We start from the raw sequence: 22,844 nt of genomic DNA, 5'->3' as shown, positions 1-22,844 counted from the left end.
ATCGTGCCATTCTATCCCTGTTGACAGACCATTGGTCCACATCCAGTCTTGCATACTCTGTGGCTTCATCATCTCTCACATGCACAGCTAGCTAGGAAAATTTCCCAGTGGAAGAGTCTGATCCAAGAGTAGCTGTGTGTATCATTTGATGGGTTTTGCCAGATTGCTTTCCGTGTGTGTGTATGTGTGTGTGTGTGTGTGTGTGTGTGTGTGTTTGTGTGTTTGAACTGATTCTCACAGATCCTAAATGGGAGTGAGCAAAGGAGGAAGGTACTTTTGTTTTTGTTTGTGTGGTGCTGGGATAGAACCCAGGGCTTCATATATGCTAGACAAGTAAGTACTCTTACCTCTAAGCCCCACACTAGCCACTTCTTTCCCTGGAAAACACACAGATGTATCTGCATATTCACATCTGAATTTGCTTCTACACAGAGTAGCTAGCTGCATATCACTGACTTTTTCTTTACAACATATCTTGATGATATTCCATATCCATGGTCATGAATATACCTTCTTATTTATTTATTTATTTTTCTTGTCAGTTGTAGGGCTTCTAACTCTGGGCCTGGGTACCATCCCTGAGCTCTTTCTCTCAAGGATAGGGCTCTACCACTCTGAGCCACAGCCTCGCTTCTGGTTTTCTGGTGGTTCATTGGAGATAAGAGTCTCACATACTTCTGCCCTATCTGACTTTGAACCTCCATCCTCAGATCTCAGCCTCCTGAGTAGCTAGGGATATAGGCATGAGCCACTGGTGCTTGGATTTTTTTTTTTTTTTTTTTTACAATTGTATAATCTTCCAGATTCTAAACATATAGTCGTCCCTCATTGTATCACAATTCACTTATTGCAGCTTCACTGTACCACAGGTTTTAAAAGAAAATATGTAAATAGTGATCCTAAACCTATCACAGGAGCTACGTTCCAGAGACCCCCCATGATAAAAATCTGAGAAGTAGCATAAGTGAAGCACAATGTAGCAAGGGACAACTATCCAATGCTACTACACTGCAGATTTTCACCCATCCTGAGGTCTCTGGAACATAACTCCTGTGATAGGTGAGAGATCACTGTACATTCGTTTTGCCACTTTCCTATTGAAAAGCCATTTAAGTTGTGCTTGCATTGTCATTTTTATAAATATCCCAGCTCTGCAAGGACCATTTTTTGTATGTATATCAGGCACACATATATACATACACATACGGATAAATTGCTAGCTCAAAAGATACATGCCTTGAACATGTGGAGGCTCTACCTGCCACATTGCCCTGAACAAAGGCCTCCCATAGCCCACCATGTGTGAGGTCTTGTTTTCTCTGGGGTCAAGCTCCTATCACAGCTGAAGTACTTGAGCCACAACTTATACCTTCCTCCCCACCATACTGAGTCCTGAGGACAGCTGCACTGTGGGATAGGGGCCTGAGCTGCTAGAGAAGAGGCCCTCTAAACAGACCTAAGAACCATGAGCTCCAAGGAGTACCAGATGCTCCTCGGTACTCCAGCCTAGACCACTCCTGACTCTTCCTAGGCCCTGACCTAGCTGCTTCTTCCTTTTGCCCTGCTCAGGCCTGGGACAGCTTCTTCCGGCAAGCCAGTAAGGAAGCATCTGCACGCCCTGCTCACCAGCAGCTCCTGACTGTCGTCCCTGAGAGCAGGTCTGCAGCCTCAAGCCGCACCAAGACCAGCAAGCTGGTGGAGGACCACCTGGCTGTGCAGTCCCTGATCCGGGCCTACCAGGTGAGGGTACCCAGGACATGGCTAGGAAGCCACCTGACCCACTGAAAAAAGAAGTTTCTCTTAACACAGTCACCTTGCCAGAGAGCCTTCTTGAAGTCCTTTGCCAAGTGCCACCCATGCCTCTGTCTAGTCTGCCACAGTGCCATACAGAGGACTGAATTTTGTGCCTACTAATGTGCTGGCTTGTGGTCTGTCTCTGAAATTTTGTCTGTCCGGCACAAACCATACCTAATTACCCAGTGGAACACTTACTAAATGGTCACATCGAGTGAGAGGGAACTGTGTTGATCATTGTTGTCTGTTGTTGAGTCTGGGCATTCCAATAAGACCGATTACAGTAGGTGCACAATTAGTGATTATGCACCCAACAGCAGTTGATTCTGCGAACTTGGGCAGTCCCGTGTCAGGTCCTCAGGCTGGGCCTCTTAGTTGTGTTGTTTCATATTCTTGGTTTTGAACAAACAGGATTAATTAGAGGGCTGCTCTGTGTTGGCACCAGAAGTGTAATCAGTAGAGATCTCTGGGAAACGGGTAGAAAGCATTTCGTAAGGGAAACTTGACTGTGGAGGCAATGCTAGGGGCTGCTGGGCCCTTGGCAGAGGCTCAGTGAGAAGGAGCAGCAAGCTGCCACACTGGCTCCACAGCAGGGGGGTGTTAGCAGATGGAAATGATGGCTTGCCTCTTTGTAGAAGGGAACTGTGTAGCTATGGTGTCTGGGTAGATGAGGGAGGGTGGTCAGGGTTGGGAGAGAGCAAACTGCTGCTCTCGAGATGGAGGCCAGGCAGAGGGAGAAGAGAGGGAGAGAAGAGATTGATCTGTCTAGAGAGTAGGAAGGGGGAAGTAGTCATGGAGACCGAATATACAGGGAGAGGGCAGGAGTTGGTGTGGCCATAGTGGATGTGGATGTGATCTCAGAGGAAGAAGAAGCAACCTCAGCCTGGGGGACCTCCTACTGCCCCTAGGTGTGCCAGTTGCTAGAGGAACTGGGCCAGGACTTCTAGGCAAGGGGCTATGTGTGCACAGAGTGAGAATAAAGGAAGAGGCCATTTTTTTCCCCAAGCAGACCTAATTTTCTAGACCCAAGCTTTTTGGTTTCTTTTTTTGTTTTTTTTTTGGGTCCAGTTGTAGGCATGAACTCTAGGCCTGGGCACCATCCCTCAGCAATTCAGCTCAAGGCTAGCGCTCTACCACTTGAGCCACAGTGCCACTTCCAGCTTTTTTTTTTTTTTTTCCCCCTGCTTATGTGGTGCTGAGGAATCGAACCCAGGGCCTCATGCATGCAAGGCAAGTGCTCTACCACTGAGCCAGCTTCCCAGCCCCTAGACCCAAGCATTTTAAGTTAAGGAGATTCTAGTGTATTACATTTCTTGGCTGGTGAAACTAATGGAAAGGGATCTGTGATTGACCTTGACAATGATTAGAACAGGGAGTATAGAACTGAGTAAACATCCCCTCTGCCTCAGGGTCTTATCTTTCACCTGAGTTCCAGCTGGTTGCTGCTCTTTGTTTTGTAATTAGCCAAGACCAAGCAAGTCCTAGTCTGCCTTGGTGGGGGAGTTGTGAATTGTGCCCATCTTTGCTCTGTCTGAAGTTGAGGAACAGACAGCTGAGGCCCAACACTGATAGCTGCCACGAGGAGAACTGCAGCTCCGATTACGGACATTTTCAAGCATATAAGAGGCAGAATAATGTAGTGAGCCACCTACCCATCACGTGGATAATCTTATTTCTTCCATTCCCTTCCCTCCACTTTTTTAGTGTGTGTGTGTGTGTGTGTGTGTGTGTGTGTGTGTGTGTGTGCGCGCGTGTGCGTGTGTGCATGCCAGTCCTGAAGGCCAGGACACTGTCCCTGAGTTTTTTTTTTTTTGCTCAAGCCAGCGCTCTGCCACTTGAGCCACAACCCCATTCCTGGCTTTTTTTGGTGGATAATTGGAGACAAGAGTCTTATAGAGTTTCTGCCCAGGCTGGCTTTCAATCATGATCCTCAGATCTCAGCCTTCTGAGTAGCTGGGATTACAGGTGTGAACCTCCTTTGTCTAGCTCCCCTTCTTCTTGTCCTCTATCTGCTGTTAGCTTGAGGTGTATCCTAGATATCCTTTCATTTGATCCAGGGATGGTTCAGTTTGTAGTTATAGAGATAAGAAAGTTGCCACAGGAAGTGGAGTTGTGGCTCAAATGCAACCTTGAGTGGAAAAATCAAACAAGAGCTTGAGGTGAAGGGTTTATAAGGCCCAATTCAGGCATGCATGTGTCTGTGCAAATACACACACACACACACACACACACACACACACACACACACACACGAAGCAGCCACAAATCTGAGGATGTAGCTTAGTGGTAGAGCATTTGCCAAGCACATGTGAGGCCCTGAGTTTAATTCTTAGCACTGAAAAAAAAACCTTAGAATTATAGAAATTATCTTTAGAAACATAATATCATAATAGTATTCACACATATAAGAATAATAGCAGTAATAGCAATAATTTTTTTTTTTAAAAGCTGTTCCTGGGGCTTAAACTCAGAGCCTGTCCCTGAGCTTTATTTGCCCAAGGCTAATGCTCTACCACCTGAGCCACAGGTCTACTTCAGTTTTTTGGTGGTTAATTGGAGATAACTATCTTTACATCTCAGCCTCCTGAGTAGCTAGGATATAATCCTAGGTGCCTGGCTTAATAGCAGTAATTCTTTATAAGGAGAATCCTTAATAACTTGGAAATAGGCAAGTGATATTTATGATTTTCCATTGCCTTGCTTTCTTTTTGATGCTAGCGTAAAGCAAGGTCCAAACAACCTGCAGTTTTCAGAGGTTGATGTGGCTCTGAAGTCTTGTCCTTTCCTGTTCCTTGCCGGGTTTTGTGCCGGCTGGTTTGTCCTGTGTTTTCCTGAGTTTGCTGATCACATTCCTAGGTGTCATTTTACCTTCCTTCTTCTGTCCTACGTGATTTTTCTAAATGGTGGTGAGATCTAGAAGTTTGATTTTCCCAACAAACCAGCTACCAGTTGGTGATGGGGATGGGAATTTTCAGTGATTTCTTTAGGAGTTCATTAGGAATTCATTAGGAGTTGCAAAAACAAAATAGTGGCCTTCTCACTTTCCTTCTTTATTTACTACCTGAAATACAGGAAATTCTTCTGTCCACAGTGCTTCTCCCAAAGTACACATTGTATAGTAGAGACGGGGCAATACTTGATTTTCCTTTTATTGATTGGTTTTCAGATATAAGTGGTAATTTTTTTATACCCTTCCAAAGGTAGAGTTTTTTTTCCTTTTTTAAAATTTTATGTGAATGCATACATTTAGGCATATTTGATGATTTCATTTTGTTGTAAATGATATGTATTTATTGTGATTATATTGTAATGATATATGATGATATATATGTGATTTTAGACATATTGTTGCTCAAAATGTGTCCAAACTCCCAGCCCTGGCAGTTCTTGATGGTCCTTTGCTGACTGCTTTAAGAGGCTCTGCTGGGTGCAAGTGATTCATGCTACTTATCGTAGCTACTCAGAAGGCTGAGATCTGAGACTTGAGATTCAAAGCCCAGTATAAGAGGAAAATCTGTGAGACTCTTATCTTCAGTTAACCATCAAAAAGCCAAAAGTGCAGCTGTGACTCATATGGTAGAGGGCTAGTCTTGAGCAAAAAAGCTCAGGGACAGCACCTATGCCCTGAGTTCAACAGAACCAACACACACACACACACACACACACACACACGCTCCAAGTCTTATTATATATGTTTCTCCCCCAACATACACACACACACACACACACACACACACACACACACACACACACACACACACACACACACACACACACACACACACACACACACACACACCACACACACACACACACACACACGTTCCAAGTCTTATTCTGTATGGTTCTCCCCAGCCCGGATCCATCCAGGTTCCCATTGGTTTAGTCATTTTAATAGTTAGAGCTGGAAAATGACTATTTTCCTCTAGAAAGCTGACATGCATTATGGATTTATACTGGTGCAGCATACTTCAAATGCAGGACTAAGGGTTTGCTGTTGACCTCATCAATCTTGTGGTGCTGTCTCCTTTCAAAGATGCCAAAAAGACATCTTCAAAGACGTCTGTGCAGTGGCTTATTGATTTTTCTCCACAGCCCACGTGCAACAGTCTTGGGAGAACAATTCAAACACTGTTACTAAGATTGGTAATGGAAAAGAGTTTATGCAATTTTCCCCTGTAGTTCTGTTTGTCTTTAGGGAATATTCCATTTGCCAACTGGAATCGGTGCCACTGAATTATATACTTATTAATTTACTTCATTTTACTTTCAAATTTTAAAGCTTCACTTAGTTTTAGAATATAAAAGGTTTACTATAATAAATATCTTCAAATAAATACCTTCAAAGCAAGCTATTCTCTTAAAAAGTATAGCTTCTAGACCTGTCCTTGTGTCTATTCCAGTGTGTGCCATATTGTAGATGATCATTTTTTTCTTGTCTTATGGTTTTCTCATTTTATGATTTAGTCTTGTGTTTGTGTGCATACAAATACATATATTTACTCACATATCCTTTCTTACATAATAGGTAATTCACTATGTGTACTATTTCAGGATTTGTCTTTTTCCTTAGAGGTATTTTGTGGTGACTGCCTTGTAGCAGGTGGGAGTTTTCCTCATTCCTCCTCATTCAGGTAGATTTTCCTTATCTGTATGCTGGACTTCTCTTGATGGGCACTTAGGAAGTTTCTAGAATTTCACAATTTCTTTTTTTTTTAATTTTTATTTTTTATTGTGAAAATACTGTACAGAGGAGTTACAATTACATGGGCAAGATAATGAGTACATTTCTTATCAAGTATTGTAGCCTCCTCCTTTGTTTCCCCTTCCCACCCTTCCCATCCCATTCTCCCCCTCTCCCCCCCCCCCCCCCCCCCGCCCCCGCCAAATTTCACAATTTCTATACTGTAGTACATCCCTTTGTATATAGGCCTTTCACTACTTTGGTCAGCTACATGTGGTTCTTTCACTGCAGCTTTGGTGGCCATGGCTGGGGTCTCACAGGCAGCAGCATGGGTGAGATGTGTGGAAACTAGAAATTGTGAAGCTAGAAGTAATGTTCTAGCTGCTCCCAGCCTCACCCTAGGCAAATATATTCTCATCTGGGACCCAGCCTGGCCTTTTCCTCACCCTCTTTTCAGATCCGGGGACACCACGTGGCCCAGCTGGACCCCCTGGGCATTCTGGATGCAGATCTGGACTCCTTTGTGCCCTCAGACTTAATCACGACTATTGATAAGTTGGGTGAGAGTTGGGACCCTTTCCTAATGCCCTGTTAATGCAAAGCAAGCTGGTACTTTGGCCCAGTGAGGGGCTTCTGCATCCTGAACCAAGCCTACCTCTGCCTGCCTCTGGGTCTAGGTCTCTTCTAGCCTTTTCCTTTCTACTGCACAGTGTCCCAAAAGGGATGCCTTTCCATCTTTCCCATCTGGTTCACTGTGCCCAGCAGGGGTGATACTTGTCCAAGCCCACACTCCTGGTAGCAGGTGAGCTCTATTTACCAATGAGCTTCCAGGACAAAAATCGAGGGAGGGAGGGCTGGGAAGGTGGCTCAGTGGTAGAGTGCTTGCCTTGCATGCCTGAGGCCCTGAGTTCGATTCCTCAGCACCACATAAGCAAAAAGTAAAAAGCCGGAAGTGGCACTGTAGCTCAAGTGGTAGAGCGCTAATCTTGAGCTGAAGAGCTGAGGGACAGCGCCCAGGCCCAGAGTTCAGGCCCAATGACTGGACCCCCCCCCCAAAAAAAAAAAGAGATCGAGGGAGGGTACAGAGCAGATTGTTGGGGCGGTGGGGAGGTCTTTGAGGATGTTCACCCTGCCCTAGACCTGGTCTCTCTCTTTCCTCTCTGTTGCCTGGGGCTTCTTCCCCAGCTTTCTACGACCTGCAGGAGGCTGACCTGGATAAGGAGTTCCAGCTGCCTACCACCACCTTCATTGGAGGCTCTGAAAACACGCTCTCTCTTCGGGAGATCATTCGGCGACTGGAGGTGAGCCCTGCAGGTGTGTCTGCCACACCTGATGATGCTCTCAGCAGTGTGAGAGGTGGGAGGGCACTTCCTCGTGTGCTCAGGACTCCTGGGCCGCCATCCCTCTTCCTGGCTGTGGAGTTCCCACCTATTTCCTCTAGAGCACCTATTGCCAGCACATTGGCCTGGAGTTCATGTTCATTAACGATGTGGAGCAGTGCCAGTGGATCCGGCAGAAGTTTGAGACCCCTGGCGTGATGCAGTTCTCTAGTGAGGAGAAGCGGACCCTGCTGGCCCGGCTGGTGCGCTCCATGAGGTCAGCACTGCCCTGGACCGGCACCTGCATGGCTGCTGACTGGGGAACTTTCAGGGGCCCAGAGCTTAGGCTGGCCTCCACACCTGGCTTTAGGAGTGCCTTCAGCAGAGTGTTAGGACCAGGTGTTCAGTTAGCTTGGCCAAGAGCTGGTCCAGGGCAGAGCCAGGCAAGTGAAGAGAGGTGGGACTCCAGGGAAACATGGTGTCAGGGGCAGACTGTGGCTGTGGGACTATTTGGGCAGTGTAGAGTGAGGGCAGCGGAGACTCCCAGCATGGGCAGTGGGACTCTGAGGCTGGACCTGCCTCAGGGTATAGGCCTGGAGGTGCACCCAGTCCAGCTCACCCACCCAGCCTGGTGAGATATGATCTGGACTTGGAATTCAGCCAGGTGGTGGTCTGAGGACTTGGTGAGAGAGCCCCTTGCAGTGCAGGCAGGAGAGTGAGGGGTGGGTGGGGAGTGGGTGGAGAAGTTTGGCTGTAAAGAGGGGAGAGGATGGAGTCTGGGAAGGGGAAGGCTTTGGGCAGAGGTCTTCAGTGAAGTTGGGGGGCCCACGCCTGCACTGATCTTGTGCTTCTTGCTAGGTGGGAGTGACAAGGTGTCAGGTGTGGGTCTAAATCCATTCTTGTCCCAGCACCCAGCTCCCATGTTTGGGGACAGCCTTCATGAGCTCCAGTCCTGCCCCTTCCATCCCCTCTCCCAATCAGGTTTGAAGACTTTCTCGCTCGAAAATGGTCCTCAGAGAAGCGGTTTGGCCTGGAGGGTTGTGAGGTCATGATTCCTGCCCTCAAGACCATCATCGACAAGTCCAGCGAGATGGGGATCGAGAATGTCATCCTGGGGATGCCACACAGGTGGAGCCGGCTTCCGCCCCTCTGAGGCGGGCCTGCTGTCCAGGGGACTCGGGCAAGGGAGGAGATGGAAATCAGGACGGGATGCTGGTGGTAGAGGTGGATGGTCTGGTAGGTTCTTAGAGTCAGCAGGCCTGGTCAGCTCTTCATGAAAGAGCCAGATACTTGGCCAAAGCCCCACTGAGTTTTCTGAGATTCCTTTTCTTTGGCCATGTTGCCAACTCTTCCCAAGAGGGATAGGACTTCATACAAGTGTACCTTGAGTTTCTTGATGTTCCTGTGGACCAGGAGATGGGGTTAGTGATGTGTAGGAGTGTCTGCCTGCAGAGAGCTGGCTGGCCGGGACCCTCATGGCTTGGTAGAATGAGACAGGACAGGGCTGGGCCTTGCCTGGCAGTGCTGGGCTGGGGTGTGGCCATGGTGGCAGGTGTGAGCGCATGCCCTCTGGTCCCAGGGGCAGGCTAAATGTGCTGGCCAACGTGATCCGCAAGGACCTGGAGCAGATCTTCTGCCAGTTTGACCCCAAGCTGGAGGCGGCTGATGAGGTGGGTGCCATGCCCTGGTTCTAGTGCCTCAGAGAGGATCTGGGCCCACTGGAGCTTCCAGGCTGAACAAACCTGTGTAGGGCTGAGATGTGTGTGAGGCTCCCAAGGCTTGTGCAGCCTGTGGCAGCTGAGAAAGCTCTCAGGTCATCCTGGCCAATCTCCCTGTTTCCAGCTGTGGCAACTGAAGCCGAGAGAATCCTACAGAATTGTCAGGAAGTCATTTCAGCCTGTGTGCCCCATCCTGCTACCAGCATGGAATGGTAGCTCACCTGTTTGTTGGCCCCACAGAGCTGTGGCAGTCAGATGTGCCCATTGGCCAGCCAAGGACCTGCTTTTCTGCTCTCCCTCTTTGTTCTCATGTCACTGTGGCCTTGGCCATGCTGGGCCCTTAACACTCACTGCCTTCCCCCTCCTCTGCCCTGCCTTCATACAGCGTGCTGTTGTTTTTCCTTTTGATGGCTGTCTGTGGGCAGTGACCTTGTCCTTCCTCTGTGTCCTTTTTTCCCTTCCTTGCCTCTTTTCTGGCCTTTTCCAGCCTGATGTGTGCGTGCATGCATATCTATCTTTCCCTCTAGGACAAGGGCAGGGACCTTGTCCTCAAAGCCCCAGTGCCCAGCACAGTGCTTGGTTTGTTAAAGTTGCAGTAACTGCTCCAAGGACACCTAGAACCCCGTGCCAGTGCAAGGCTAGCACCCACAATCACTGGCACCCAGCCCAGGTTCTTTCTGTATCCTGTTCATTTCCCCCAGGCACCAAGCTTTGGATGCTTCTTGTAGAACAAAGATGAAAGCACCTGCCTCCGAGTGGTTCTGAGTTTGTGTCTGTGTGTCCATCTGTGTGAGGGAGGGAGCGGGGAGAGAGGGAAGTGAGGGAATTGAGTTTGGATAGAAAGCTTAGCCAAAGGTTAGTTTGAAATATTTATGGTTTTTTTTTAGATTGAAAAAAAAACCACATTAGCATGTTACAAAAAAGTAAGTTGGCAATGAAATATGAACATTGTTTTAAAAAAACAATTTGAGCAATGAGAATATGTTTCCATTGTGAGATTTGTTCTGTGTCCATCTTTGGGGTATGTGCTTGTGTTCATGCTGAGCTTTGTGATTCTAAGGCTGTTCTGTGCAGATGCAAGCAGCTTTGTCCAGAGCCCTGGGAGTAGCCTGGGCTGTCATGGGCACTTCACTGTTTTCACTTAACGAAGTTATCGTCTCCTATGAGTGTGTGAGCAGCTGCCCCAGGCTTCTCGCCCTACAGAGCATCCGCTGTGAGGCTGTGGCTGCTGTAGTGAGTGTCTTCACATGTGTGTAATGACTCAGTGTTAGATGGAGTCTGAGAAGGGCAGTGGTTAGAACTGAGGCTGGACTAAGTTACCTTCTGAGGATGTTGCAGGCATCAGTGAGCCTGTGTATCCCACAACCCTGGCCTCCCCTGCCTTGTCCAGTCATTTTTGCAATATGGTAGGCACTACAATGATTTTTTACTTTTTTTTTGTACTGGCCTGTGGCTTGAACTCAGGGTCTGGGTGTTGGCCCTGAGCTCTTTTGTTCAAGGCTGGCACTCTGCCACTTGAGCCACAGCTCCACTTCTGGCTTTTAGATGCTTAATTGGAGATGAATCTCTTGCCCAGGCTAGTTTCGAACTGTGATCCTTAAAGCTCAGCCTCCTGAGAATTAGTTAGGATTATAGGCATGAGCCACTAGCACCTGGCAATGATTTCATTTTTAACAAATTTCCTTGTTATGAGTATAACTGAGTACTTTCGCCTATCTTAGAACCATTTTATTTCTTGTTCTATAATTTCCTTTCATAGTTTTCACTCATTTTGCCTTATCTTACTAACTTTTAAAAAAAGCTTACTGATTTGTAAAAGCATTTTGCTTATTGAGGGCATTAGTCCTTTTCTTTTTTTTTTGGGGGGGGGGGTCTGGTCATAGGGCCTGAACTCTGGGGCCTGGGTGCTGTCCCTCAGCTCTTCAGCTCAAGGCTAGCGCTCTACCACTTGAGCCACAGCACCACTTCCAGCTTTTTTCTTTTTGCTTATGTGGTGCTGAGTAATTGAACCCAGGGCTTCATGCATTTAAGGCAAGCGCTCTACCACTGAGCCACCTTCCCAGCCCTCTTGTTTTTGTCTTATATTTTCCCCAGTGTAATTCCTTTCCCAACACCATGCCTTGATTTTCTTCCCCTATCCATGACAGTTTAATCTGCCTTACCTGCTTTGTCTCTTACAGGTTCTGGGCTTTGAATTGTTTAGAAAATAAGGCTTCCACCTGGTACAAGTGGCTTACACCCATAATACTAACTACTCAGGAGGCTGAGATCTGAGGATATGAGGATCAAAGTCAGCCCAGGCAAAGAAGTTTGTGAGACTCTTATCTCTAAATTACTACTCAGAAAAAGCTGGAAGTTGTAGAATGCTAGCCTGAGCACAAAGAGGGTTAGGGACGGCGCCCAGGCCTAGAGTTCAAGCCCCAACACACACACACACACACACACACACACACACACACATGCACACGCACATGCACACGCACGCACGCACGCACACACTCACCCTCCTCCCTCCCCCCCAAGAGAGGAAAGAAAGAAAAGAAAGACTTCCTACCAAAATCCTAACATAGGTTGGTTTTCTCTGATAATGGTGGCTTTATTTTGGTGTAAGGAATGAGGTAGAGATTTGAATCTGGTGTTTTCCCAGAGGCCTGGCAAGCAGCTCCACTGATTTGAGCTACCCTTCATTTCCTCTAGTCACTGCCAGGGGCGGTCCCTTTGTCCTGATGCTTTCTCTCCCTTCTGAGACCAGTCATGATGGCAGGACCATAGGCTGTGGTGAGCAAGGGGCTCATGGCTTTTGAGCCAAGTTTCAGCTGAACTTGCCTGCCCTCCATCAACTGCCTGACACAGGAGAGGTGGGCACATCATGGCCGTCCACTGCCTGGCATAGGAGAGGTGGGCTCATCATGTGCTTCCTTGACCTTTAGGGCTCTGGGGACGTCAAATACCACTTGGGCATGTACCATGAGAGGATCAACCGTGTCACCAACAGAAACATTACACTGTCGCTGGTGGCCAACCCCTCCCACCTGGAAGCTGTGGACCCTGTAGTTCAGGGAAAGACAAAGGCAGAACAGTTTTACCGTGGGGATGCCCAGGGCAAGAAGGTGAGCTCATTTGGGCCTTGAAGGATATTATCTAGGGGCTGGACGCTGAAGAAGTGGACCCTGAGGACCTCGCCCTGAGTGGGTGGACTCTGGAGACCCTGGTAGTAGGGGCATGACAGGCTGTATAGTCTGGAGTACTGCGCCCTGATGGCTTTTACCCTGCCTTCCAGGTCATGTCCATCCTGGTCCATGGGGATGCCGCCTTTGCTGGCCAGGGAGTGGTCTATGAGACCTTCCACCTGAGTGACCTGCCTTCTTATACCACTAATGGCACTGTGCATGTTGTGGTCAACAACCAGGTGAGACTGTGGGCTCCATACCAGATATCTGCATCTGCAGCTTCTGAAGGTTCCATAGCTGTGGGTTCAACCAAATGAAACAAAATATTCAGGTTAGGCATGGTGATACATGCCTGTAATCCAAGCACTTGAAAAGCAAAGTGGAGGATCATGAGTTCCAAGGGCAGCCATCTAGGGATGGTTTACAGTGCAGGAGAAGGTGTGTGTGAGCTTTATGCACATACCTCTTATTGTAAGGGACTTGAGCATCTTTGGATTTTCATATCTATGAGTACCCAGGGACACTGTACAGACAGCACAGAGAAGGTCATAAGGATGAAAGAACACAGCACAGAGGCTAGATGTGGGACTGGATGTGACCTTCGCTCCAGAGCACCTTGGTCTTAAATGGCAGTGTCATGTGCCTTTGCTTTAGGGCAGCTGTAGTTAATGGCAACTCATCTCAGGAGCCTAGACATCCTGTGTTAACTGCCTTATTTGCAGAGTCATTTAATCTTCCTTGAGTATCACTGGGAGGCAGGAGTTTAATGAGCACTTTTCATAGATGAAGACACTGGAATTGAAGTGCCTTGCCCACGGCTGTACACTCACTGCTGGACCAGGCCTATGTTCCTCACTGCCAAAGAAGAAAAGTGACAGGCAGAGAGAGGAGGCACAGTCTCCTTAGGGCTACCTCTGTCTATGGGACTGCTACTTTGTTGGCTTGTAGAGCCATCCATGTGTTACCCTTTTATGCCCAATGTATATCCCTGTGCCCTATGAGGGGCCCTCATTCACCCCCTTGATTTGTCTAATCTCTGGAGCCAGCACCATCTGTCTAGTTAAAAGGAAGCAGAGTAATGCCAGGAACTGTAGTGTGTGCCAGTCCCAGCTATTTGGGAGGCTAAGGCAAGTATATCCCCTGAGCCTGAAGTATGAGGCCAGCCTGGACAACATAGTAAGATCTTGTCTTCCCCTCAAAACAAAAAGCAATTAAGCAGGTCTGTGTGCTGGCTTTTCCTGCCTCTGCAGATTGGCTTTACCACAGACCCACGAATGGCCCGCTCCTCACCATACCCCACTGACGTGGCCCGTGTGGTCAACGCACCCATCTTCCATGTTAACGCCGACGACCCCGAGGCTGTCATCTATGTGTGCAGTGTGGCTGCCGAGTGGAGGAACACCTTCAACAAGGATGTCGTCGTGGACCTGGTAGGTCTGTAGGACTGAGGCTGGGCAAGAGCTGCTGCTCTGGGCAGGCAAGGTGGGCGTGGGGGTGGCTGAGATCAAGAAAAGAGGGAGAGTCCTGTCCTTGCCAAGCAAGTGAGGTAGGTGCTTGACCCTGAGTGGGGACAGCTGTCCTTGTTGGGTTGAATTGGCCAGGTCTTTACCTCTTCAGCTCTAAAGGCTGAGAATGCTTTTTAGACAGGAGCCAAATGCCAGCTGCACCAAGGCCTGGGTTTGGGACTCTCAATTGGTGGTTGTGGTAGTGGCTGCTTTTGGGTGCCTCAACGAGAGCCAACCTGGACAAGCCCCAGCTTTGCAGTGCTCCCACTTGAGCACCAGGTCTGGGCAGGGTCTGACCCCCCTGGCCGCCCCCGTAGGTCTGCTATCGCCGGCGTGGCCACAATGAGATGGACGAGCCCATGTTCACACAGCCCCTCATGTACAAGCAGATCCATAAGCAGGTGCCTGTGCTGAAGAAGTATGCGGACAAGCTCATCGCTGAGGGCACTGTTACCCTGCAGGAGTTTGAGGTGGGCAGCAGGTCATGCGGGCCCCACATACGTCCCTGGATAGAAACCCATGTGTGGTTGTGTCACCATCTCGGTGCTAGGCACAGGATTTAAAGATGTCATCGACAGTCCTTGAGCCTAAAGCCCCTGGTTATTAAGGGGAACAGAGAACTAAGGATGAGAGCATTGCTGTGATGTGGAGGAGGCTTAGCTTCAGGTAAGAAAGGAGTCCAGGAAGACCTCCTGTAGGATCAGACCTGTACTGGGTCCATCTTCCAAATTATCTATGGATGTATTGGTCCTTCCACTTCAAGGAACTCTGAGATGAGGACTGAGTCAGTCTTTCCTGGGTCTCCCTCAAGCCACTTTTTGATCACACAGCTGGCCCACCAGGCTGGGAACACCCAGGATTATTGTAAACTCTGGGATCTGGGCCTCTGGCCATGAGAGGCTTACAAGCCAAGGAGAAAGTTCTAGAACTTGGTGACGGGGACCAGATTTTATGAGTGTGGGTAGACTGAGCCTCAGGCCAGCTATGACATCCATACCTCCTTCATTCTGATTCTAGGAAGAAATTGCCAAGTATGACAGGATCTGTGAGGAGGCATATGGCAGGTCCAAGGACAAAAAGATCCTTCATATAAAGCACTGGCTGGACTCACCCTGGCCCGGTGAGTGAGTGACACACAACTCAGGGAACCTGGAACTTTTGCACTGTCATAGAACAGACAGCCCTGGAAAAGCAGATACCACCCAGGAGGTCTCTGTGACTCCAGGAGAAGGCCACCCCCCATGGCTGTCCCCATGGGAAGGAGGAGCCTTCTTGATGGGGTGGGGCTGAGTCAGGGTGTGGGTCAGCTGTAGCTGCCCACCTGCAGCAGGTCCCAAGGATGAGTCCAGGTGCTGGTAGACGTGAGAACATAGTCCCTTTGGTCCTGATCAGGGGCAGCAGAGCCCTACAACCTGGTATGGATGGAGTTCTGTCCCCTCAGGTTTCTTCAACGTGGATGGGGAGCCCAAGAGCATGACATGTCCTGCCACTGGCATCCCAGAGGACATGCTGACACACATTGGCAATGTGGCCAGCTCTGTGCCCCTGGAGGACTTTAAGATCCACACAGGTGAGTTGCTATACAGGCTTTATTTAGCATGGCCACTGTCCTAGACCTAACAGTGTCCCAAGGGGAGGCTGGTGGGGAACCCTGACATGTAGCATATCCCTGTGACGCCTTTCACTGGCTTGCTGTCACTCTCCAAGCCTCCTTTGTGCCCTGGGGTACCATGAACCCTCCTCAGGGTGGATGTAGGGAGTTGGGAAGATGTGGACACCACATTCCAGCTGGGTGCTAGGAACTGGCAACTTGGATTTGCCAAACAGTTTCTTGGGGTATCCCTGACCAGGCAGGGAGCAGGGAAGCAGGGGCATCCATGGAGGGGTGTCTGGGCCTGGAATATAGGGAGGACTATGCTGGAAATCCTTCCTGCCGTTGCTAGAGTAGCCCCCTGGCTACTCTCTGTTCACCCGGCTGGTGAACCTGGCTAGTGGGTGGTTTCTGACTGAACCCTCTGGCTGTGACCATCGTGTTTTCTGCTTAGAAAGTCTGGGGTCCTGTGGCTGTAGTTCAAGAGGACACCTCACAATATCCATGGACGCCATCTCTCCTGAGGAACCTGCTGATGGCATTGGGGCTGAGGCCACGCTGCGTATCACAGTCGTTTATAGATAGGAAGGGATGGAATTCGAATTCTTTGCTGGGTGTGTGATCTTGAGTACACACGTCTCCCCTATGAACCACAGTCTCTTATTCTGGAAAGCAGAGGCACTCCTGCATAGGGTAGCTACAAGGAGCCCTGGCAGTGAATGACCCGGTCTTCCCTTGTAGAGAAGGCTATGGCTGTTGACCCAGACTATCTTGCTGTGTGGGTTGTAGGCCAGGGCAGGGGAGCCTGGGTAGGGCTCTCCTGCAGCCTGCCAGAGTCCTGCTTTTGCACCAAGGCCCCAGAACCCAGATGCTTCATCTGTCCCAGGCCAGTGGTCAGGCTCCTCAGGCCCTCCCGTCCTCCCATAGGCCTATCTCGCATCCTGCGTGGCCGTGCAGACATGACCAAGAAGCGCACGGTGGACTGGGCATTGGCGGAGTATATGGCCTTCGGCTCGCTGCTGAAGGAAGGCATCCATGTGCGGCTCAGCGGCCAGGATGTGGAGAGGGGCACATTCAGGTAAGGGCATAGTGGAGGATCTCCGAGCTCAGCCTGGCAAGGAAGGTGAGCACCCAGAATCAGCATAGGAGGCATAGAAAAGATCTGGCCCTTCCTCCTCTGGCTGAGGTAACACAACAGATACCATTGGCATCCAGCCAGGCCCAAGTCATCACCCCCACAGCAAGACTTGTTGGCCCAAGCTGGCAACTATCAGGAATCTGTGGTCATCTATGGCCCTTAGGACCATTTGTTTCTATTTCTCTGCTGTCAGGCAGCCTTTCCTACCTTGCTTGTTGAGGTTTTGGATACAGATGGGGACCCACTTGTCCACTGTCCCTGTCCCATTTTCTCTGATTTGGGCCCCAGACATTCTACATCCTGAATTGGTGCCATGGTAGCAAGATATGATGGTGTGGCTTCCAAGAGCAACAAGCTCTTCCTTCTGGCCTATGTGCTCATCTGCTGGCCTTGCTCCAGACCAGGAGTCAAGCAGCTGCTTGGCTGCCCATCTTGCTGACTTGAGACCCAGCCAGATCTCAAGCCAGCCCCCCCTTACTATGCAGCCTCAGATTCTGAACAGTAGTTCCTGCCTCCGTTGAGCTTGGGCAGGGCAGGCCAGTTGGTAGAGAGGATAGCAGGATGGGTAGGGGCCCATGCCTCAGTGGTGTGCTATCCTGTATCTCAGGCTCCAACCTGCTCCTGCTAGCCTAGCAGGGCAGGACTCATTGGGTCCCTGTGTAGTAAGACACCGAGGTCAGAGATCCTATAACCTGCACATCTTACTCCAGGACCCCCAGTGCTATGTGTGGGCAGGGACCAGGTTGTCATTACAGCCTTCTTGGTGTCACCATTTTGTGAGACTCTGCAGACTTTCTGGGGGCAGTGACCCAGATGCCCTGCTGTGAAACACAGGTCACCCCTGCAATCATCCCCTTCCTTCTCTGCCTTTCCACAGCCACAGGCACCATGTTCTTCATGACCAGGAAGTTGACCGGAGGACATGTGTTCCTATGAACCATCTGTGGCCTGACCAGGCCCCCTACACCGTGTGCAATAGCTCCCTCTCAGAATACGGAGTCCTAGGTGAGTTGGGTGGACCTGAGGTCCCTGGGGACCAGGGATGATAGAGGAGAGCTGGAGTTAAGGCCTGTGGGGAGGAGGGCAAGGGCTGGAGAGCTTAGAGAACCCTTGGGTGGCAGGTACTGGGGGATAGATACATAGGGAATAAGATTAGATCCCACTTAGAACTCTCAGAGACTGCAGTTGGGAGACCCTGAGTGCCTTTTAGTGGGTCTCTGTAGACACCAGAGCCTCTTCTCTGGACTGTAGTCATCGAGCCCAGACAGAAAGCTGTGGGCTGTGGCTCCCAGCTCTGCAGAACTGCCTCTGTGCCTACCTCTGTCCCCTTTGCCTCAGCAGCCTTGCTTATCTCTGTGTGTGTGCCCACACACATGTGCATGTATGTGCATGTACATGCACATGTGCGTGTGTGTGTGGTGTGGTTTCTCTTGGCAGATGGGTCCTGTATCCTCCTCCAGGGTACCTTTGGACTTGGCTCCTGGGCTTGGCACCTGGCCTTGTATGGTGTAACAGCTAAGGGTGATGTCTTTGAGCATCTTCTAGCAAGGCACATCCTGTCCTGTTGAGACCCAGGGGAATCCCTGGGCTCTTCTCAGGCTGTTGCCGAGGATGGATGGGCAGGGAGGGCATATGAGGAATGGATGGGTTTGACAGGAGCTGCTGACACTTGTTAACAGCATACAGCAAGCTCCATCTTGATGTCTTCTCTCTAGGCTTTGAGCTGGGCTATGCCATGGCCAGCCCCAATGCCCTGGTCCTCTGGGAGGCTCAGTTTGGTGATTTTCACAACACAGCCCAGTGCATCATTGACCAGTTCATCAGCACCGGCCAGGCCAAGTGGGTTCGGCACAATGGCATTGTGCTGCTGCTGCCCCATGGCATGGAGGGCATGGTGAGACTCTGTGTGGGCCACGTTGGGGCTGGCAAGCAGGCTATGTGGGGGCTGTGTAGGGACCATGTAGGCGCTGGCAGGTGAGCTGGAATGGCCCTTGCAAGGTTGAGAATAATATTTGCCTTCCTGGTCCTGAATCCTGGAGGTCTGCATTGTGGGCAGATGGGAGTCTGTCTCCAGCAGGGTTAGCCTGCCTCTTCTGCCAGGTGCTGGCCCATTCTTACTCTGCCAGCCCCTTCCCTTGCTGCTGTGTGGAGAGGAAATAGGTGTCCACCTCCTGGGGCTGCTCTCCAGATGAGTAATTTACGAATACAGTGGTCCCTAAAGTAGGTACTCAGACAGTTCAGTCAGTTGCTGCTAGATTATGCGGTTTCAGAATGTTCAGAATTTAAAAATTTAAGACAGGTGCTAGTGGCTTACACCTATATTTCTAGCTACTCAGGAGGCTGATATCTGAGGATCAAGGTTCAAAGCCAACTTGGGCCAGGTCCATAGACTCTTATCTCCAATTAGCCAGTAAAAAGACAAAAGTGGAGCTGTGGCTCAAATGGTGGAGTGCCAGGCTTGAGTGAAAAAGGTCAGGGACAACACCTAAGACTGGCACACACACACACACACACACACACACACACACACTATATATATATATATGTAGTTGTACAAAGGAGTTTTAATTCAACATCTCAATTAATGAGTACAAAGTGTCTTGATCAGTGTCACTCCTATCTCTTCCCCCCTCTACCATCCCCTCAAGTGAGAAAATTGCCTTAGGGTTGCTTCCCTACCCCCACCCCCCTTTTGGTGTGAGACCTGAGTTCAAGCTGTGAACTCAGGCCCTTGCAGTGTCAACTTTTTACTCAGGGCTGGTGCTCTACCACTTGAGCCACTCCTAGAGTCTGGCATATTGCTGGTTAATTGGAGATAGAATCTTGCAGACTTTCTGCCGGGGCTGATTTTGAACCTCAATTTTCAGATTTGTCTGATCCCATAGTCCCTGTGGGCTAGGCTCCAGGGTAAGGAACAGTTCTAGAAGCTCCCAAGACCCCCTAAACAAGGGTGGCTGTCACTGTCCTGTGGACCAGCCTGGGCTGTGTTGTGTGTGCTTTCAGGGCCCGGAGCACTCCTCCGCACGGCCTGAGAGGTTCCTGCAGATGAGCAATGATGACTCGGACGCCTACCCGGTGAGCATAGGGACACACTGCTGTGCTGCAGGGCCTGGGGTCCATGCTGCCCCCTAGACACCTCTTTCCACCACAGGTGTTCACCAAGGACTTTGAGGTAAGCCAGTTGTATGACTGCAACTGGATCGTCGTGAACTGCTCTACACCGGCCAGCTACTTCCACGTGCTCCGCCGGCAGATCCTGCTGCCCTTCCGCAAGCCCGTGAGCCAGGCGCCTGCCCGTCGGCACCACTGTGGGTATGCCTGGGATGTGTGGGGCGGAGGGGGCGCTGGCAGCTAGCCATGTGTTTCTTTTCCAGCTGATTGTCTTCACACCCAAATCTCTGCTGAGGCACCCCGAGGCCAAGTCCAGCTTCGACCAGATGGTGTCAGGTATGTGCCTGGCCTGGATCTGTGGGGTGGCCTACTAGGAAAGTGGCCGTGTGGTCTGGATCTGTGGGGTACCCTGAGGAAGTGGCCATGACATGGCTTCTGTCCCTGGGGCTCCTCTGCCCCCCTCCCCGCCCCCCGTGTCTTTGTTGGCCCTGCAGCAGGTCCTGGCCTAGTCCCCACCAGACACACACAAATTAAAAGATGGGTTCCATGGCCAGCTCAGGTCACTCTGAATGAGCGCCAGGTCCAGCCTGGCTGTTCTTGACCAGGGCTTTTCACAGGAGGGAGAGCTGCCTGGTTCACTGGGCACTAATATTGTTCCTTCATTCATTCGATTTTTATTCCTGAACCAGACATTACTGGCCCTGGGAACCTGGTGCCCCTTCCAGCAGCTCTCTGTCTCATTGACTTGAAAGTGTGTGTGGGGGGGTCAATAGAAAGTTGAGGAGTGGGAGTGAGGCCTGAGGTAAACAGAGCAGAGCCATCTTGGAACACAGGATGTCCAGTAACAGGAGAGGTCCCTTTCTTGACCTTGTTTTTTGCTTGTGAGATTGAGCGCTCCGCTGCAGCATGGATGGTGGCTGGCATGGCCAGTGCAGAACTCCAGCACATGACAGAGCAGCCTGGCTGGATGCAGCTCTTCTCTGGGGTCCTGACAGCAGCCCCCCCCCCCCATGTCCTCACTTGGAGACAGCTATGCTGCTCAGGAAGCAGTGGCTTCCTGAGAGGTCTGAAGTGTGTTTGACCTACACTTGCTGGGACCTCTGGAAGGAAATAGGGCTTTGGGGGGCGGGAGGATGCACAGTGACCTCTCCAGCAACTCCTTGTCCTTGGCTTGGTGACTGGCAGCCGGATGCCATGCAGGATGTTGGCCAGTCCCAGGCAGACAACAGCGCCAACATCTGTGTCCATCATACTACCTCCCCTTCAGGGCCCCTCCCTGGCACTTTAAAGGCTGATGCTCCCGGGGCTTTGATCTTGGCTACAGCTCTGCCTCTAGTCCTCTCCCTGGGACATTACAGGGTATCTTTGTTTCTTTTTTCATCTTTTGAGTCAAGAGGTGTCCAGTGCAACCACAGCCAAAAGGCTGGGTTAATGCAGTGGTCAGAGAGGGCCTGAGGACACAGCCGGTGTGCACAGGAACTGACGCCTCTCTGGTGCTGATGCAGGAACCAGCTTCCTGCGAGTGATTCCAGAAGATGGGGCTGCAGCGCAGGCTCCTGGGCAGGTGCGGCGGCTCATCTTCTGCACAGGAAAAGTGTACTACGATCTGGTAAAGGAACGGAGCAGCCAGGGCCTGGAGGGGCAGGTGGCCATCACTCGCCTGGAGCAGGTGTGCTGTGGGCGGGGCCCAGAGTGCTGGGAATGGCAAGGCCTGCCCTGTGGCTCATATCCTGTTTTGTTTTGTTGGCCTTAGGCAGAACCACTTCTCCTTGACAGTGCCCCCATTTCTCCCTGCCACTGCAGATCTCTCCATTTCCCTTCGATCTGATCAAGCAGGAGGCAGAGAGGTACCCCGACGCAGAGCTGGTGTGGTGTCAGGAGGAGCACAAGAACATGGGCTACTATGACTACATCAGCCCGCGCTTCATGACCATCCTTGGCCAGGCTCGGCCCATATGGTACAGGCTGGGCCCCCTACCTGCCGCTTGCCTCGGCTGGGCTCCCTGGGGCTGTGCCACCCCAAACTGCCCTTTGTCCTTTCCTAGTCCATCTTTGAAAACTGCAGAGAGAACTGCAAGAGTCCTGAAGCTCTGTGTGGGCTGCCTGTGGCAGATTGGCTTCTCCAGCAGGGCTGGAGCACTGTCAGTCCTGCCTTCATGGGGAAAAAAACCTTTGCTTTTATTCTGCATCTAGAAGTGAATTACAAACCCTCCTGCAGACCACACACCTTCCTTTGGTCAGGACACCTTACCTAGCTTCCCGGAGCCTTTCTCTCCTCTGCTCTGCTCCAGGGTGGTGAGCGTGCATCATTATCTGGGCTGCTTAGCATGCAGCAGCTGTTTGGTGCTCAGTATCAGCCTCACCTATCCTGGGAGGGGTGAGGAGAGGAGACCTGAGAACCTCAGAGAAGCCCAAAGTGTGTTTGCCTCCAAAGCCTTTGTGTTATGGCCACATCTGTTGTCCAATCCAGTGGCGTGGAGGAGCTGTCTCCCCCCCCTCCCCTCCCCCCCCCCCCCCTCGTGTGGCTGGGTGGTTGAGTTTGCCCCAGGCCAGGCAGTCCTCTGGGAAGGAAGTTCAGTGACTTCCAGGCCAGCCTTCTTCAGATTCACAGCCCAACAGTTCTGGGTGAGTGTGGCCCTGGCCCAGCCCCACCTCCCGTGTCTGTCTTCCTCCAGGTATGTAGGCCGTGAGCCAGCAGCTGCACCAGCCACTGGAAACAAGAACACTCACCTGGTGTCACTGAGGAAGTTTCTGGATACTGCCTTTAATCTCCATGCCTTCGAGGGCAAGACGTTCTAGAGTGGGGCACGGCCT

General features: G+C 50.6%; 1 protein-coding gene and 1 long non-coding RNA gene across 3 annotated transcripts in view; one reads left to right on the top strand and one right to left on the bottom strand.

Moving 5' to 3' along the window:
- LOC122122288 overlaps window positions 1-6,747 on the bottom strand; it is a 12,516-nt gene extending 5,769 nt beyond the window's left edge. Inside the window, exons 1-2 of the long non-coding RNA XR_006150142.1 lie at window positions 6,737-6,747; window positions 1,484-1,492 (exon numbers count right to left, since the gene is read on the bottom strand). This is a non-coding gene — a long non-coding RNA (uncharacterized LOC122122288). The remainder of the gene's footprint in view (window positions 1-1,483; window positions 1,493-6,736) is intronic.
- Window positions 1-22,844, top strand: part of Ogdhl (oxoglutarate dehydrogenase L) — a 25,262-nt gene extending 2,418 nt beyond the window's left edge. The window contains exons 3-23 of one of the 2 annotated variants that reach the window (XM_042696396.1): window positions 1,570-1,740; window positions 6,936-7,038; window positions 7,664-7,779; window positions 7,920-8,074; window positions 8,779-8,925; window positions 9,377-9,467; window positions 12,446-12,625; window positions 12,796-12,924; window positions 13,936-14,115; window positions 14,508-14,660; window positions 15,208-15,310; window positions 15,632-15,760; window positions 16,709-16,859; window positions 17,797-17,924; window positions 18,635-18,813; window positions 19,923-19,994; window positions 20,071-20,196; window positions 20,294-20,366; window positions 21,536-21,699; window positions 21,834-21,988; window positions 22,706-22,844. In XM_042696396.1, coding sequence (XP_042552330.1) covers window positions 1,570-1,740; window positions 6,936-7,038; window positions 7,664-7,779; window positions 7,920-8,074; window positions 8,779-8,925; window positions 9,377-9,467; window positions 12,446-12,625; window positions 12,796-12,924; window positions 13,936-14,115; window positions 14,508-14,660; window positions 15,208-15,310; window positions 15,632-15,760; window positions 16,709-16,859; window positions 17,797-17,924; window positions 18,635-18,813; window positions 19,923-19,994; window positions 20,071-20,196; window positions 20,294-20,366; window positions 21,536-21,699; window positions 21,834-21,988; window positions 22,706-22,829 — 2,829 coding nt within the window. In that variant the 3' untranslated portion in view covers window positions 22,830-22,844. The remainder of the gene's footprint in view (window positions 1-1,569; window positions 1,741-6,935; window positions 7,039-7,663; window positions 7,780-7,919; window positions 8,075-8,778; window positions 8,926-9,376; window positions 9,468-12,445; window positions 12,626-12,795; window positions 12,925-13,935; window positions 14,116-14,507; window positions 14,661-15,207; window positions 15,311-15,631; window positions 15,761-16,708; window positions 16,860-17,796; window positions 17,925-18,634; window positions 18,814-19,922; window positions 19,995-20,070; window positions 20,197-20,293; window positions 20,367-21,535; window positions 21,700-21,833; window positions 21,989-22,705) is intronic. The other variant, XM_042696397.1, reaches the window with a different exon arrangement.

Source organism: Dipodomys spectabilis, unplaced genomic scaffold (genome assembly GCF_019054845.1).
Source record: "Dipodomys spectabilis isolate Male_0828 unplaced genomic scaffold, ASM1905484v1 ptg000207l, whole genome shotgun sequence".
Lineage (NCBI taxonomy): Eukaryota > Metazoa > Chordata > Mammalia > Rodentia > Heteromyidae > Dipodomys > Dipodomys spectabilis.
Note: the sequence above shows the minus strand (reverse complement) of the source record. Positions and strands in the feature narration are given on the sequence as shown.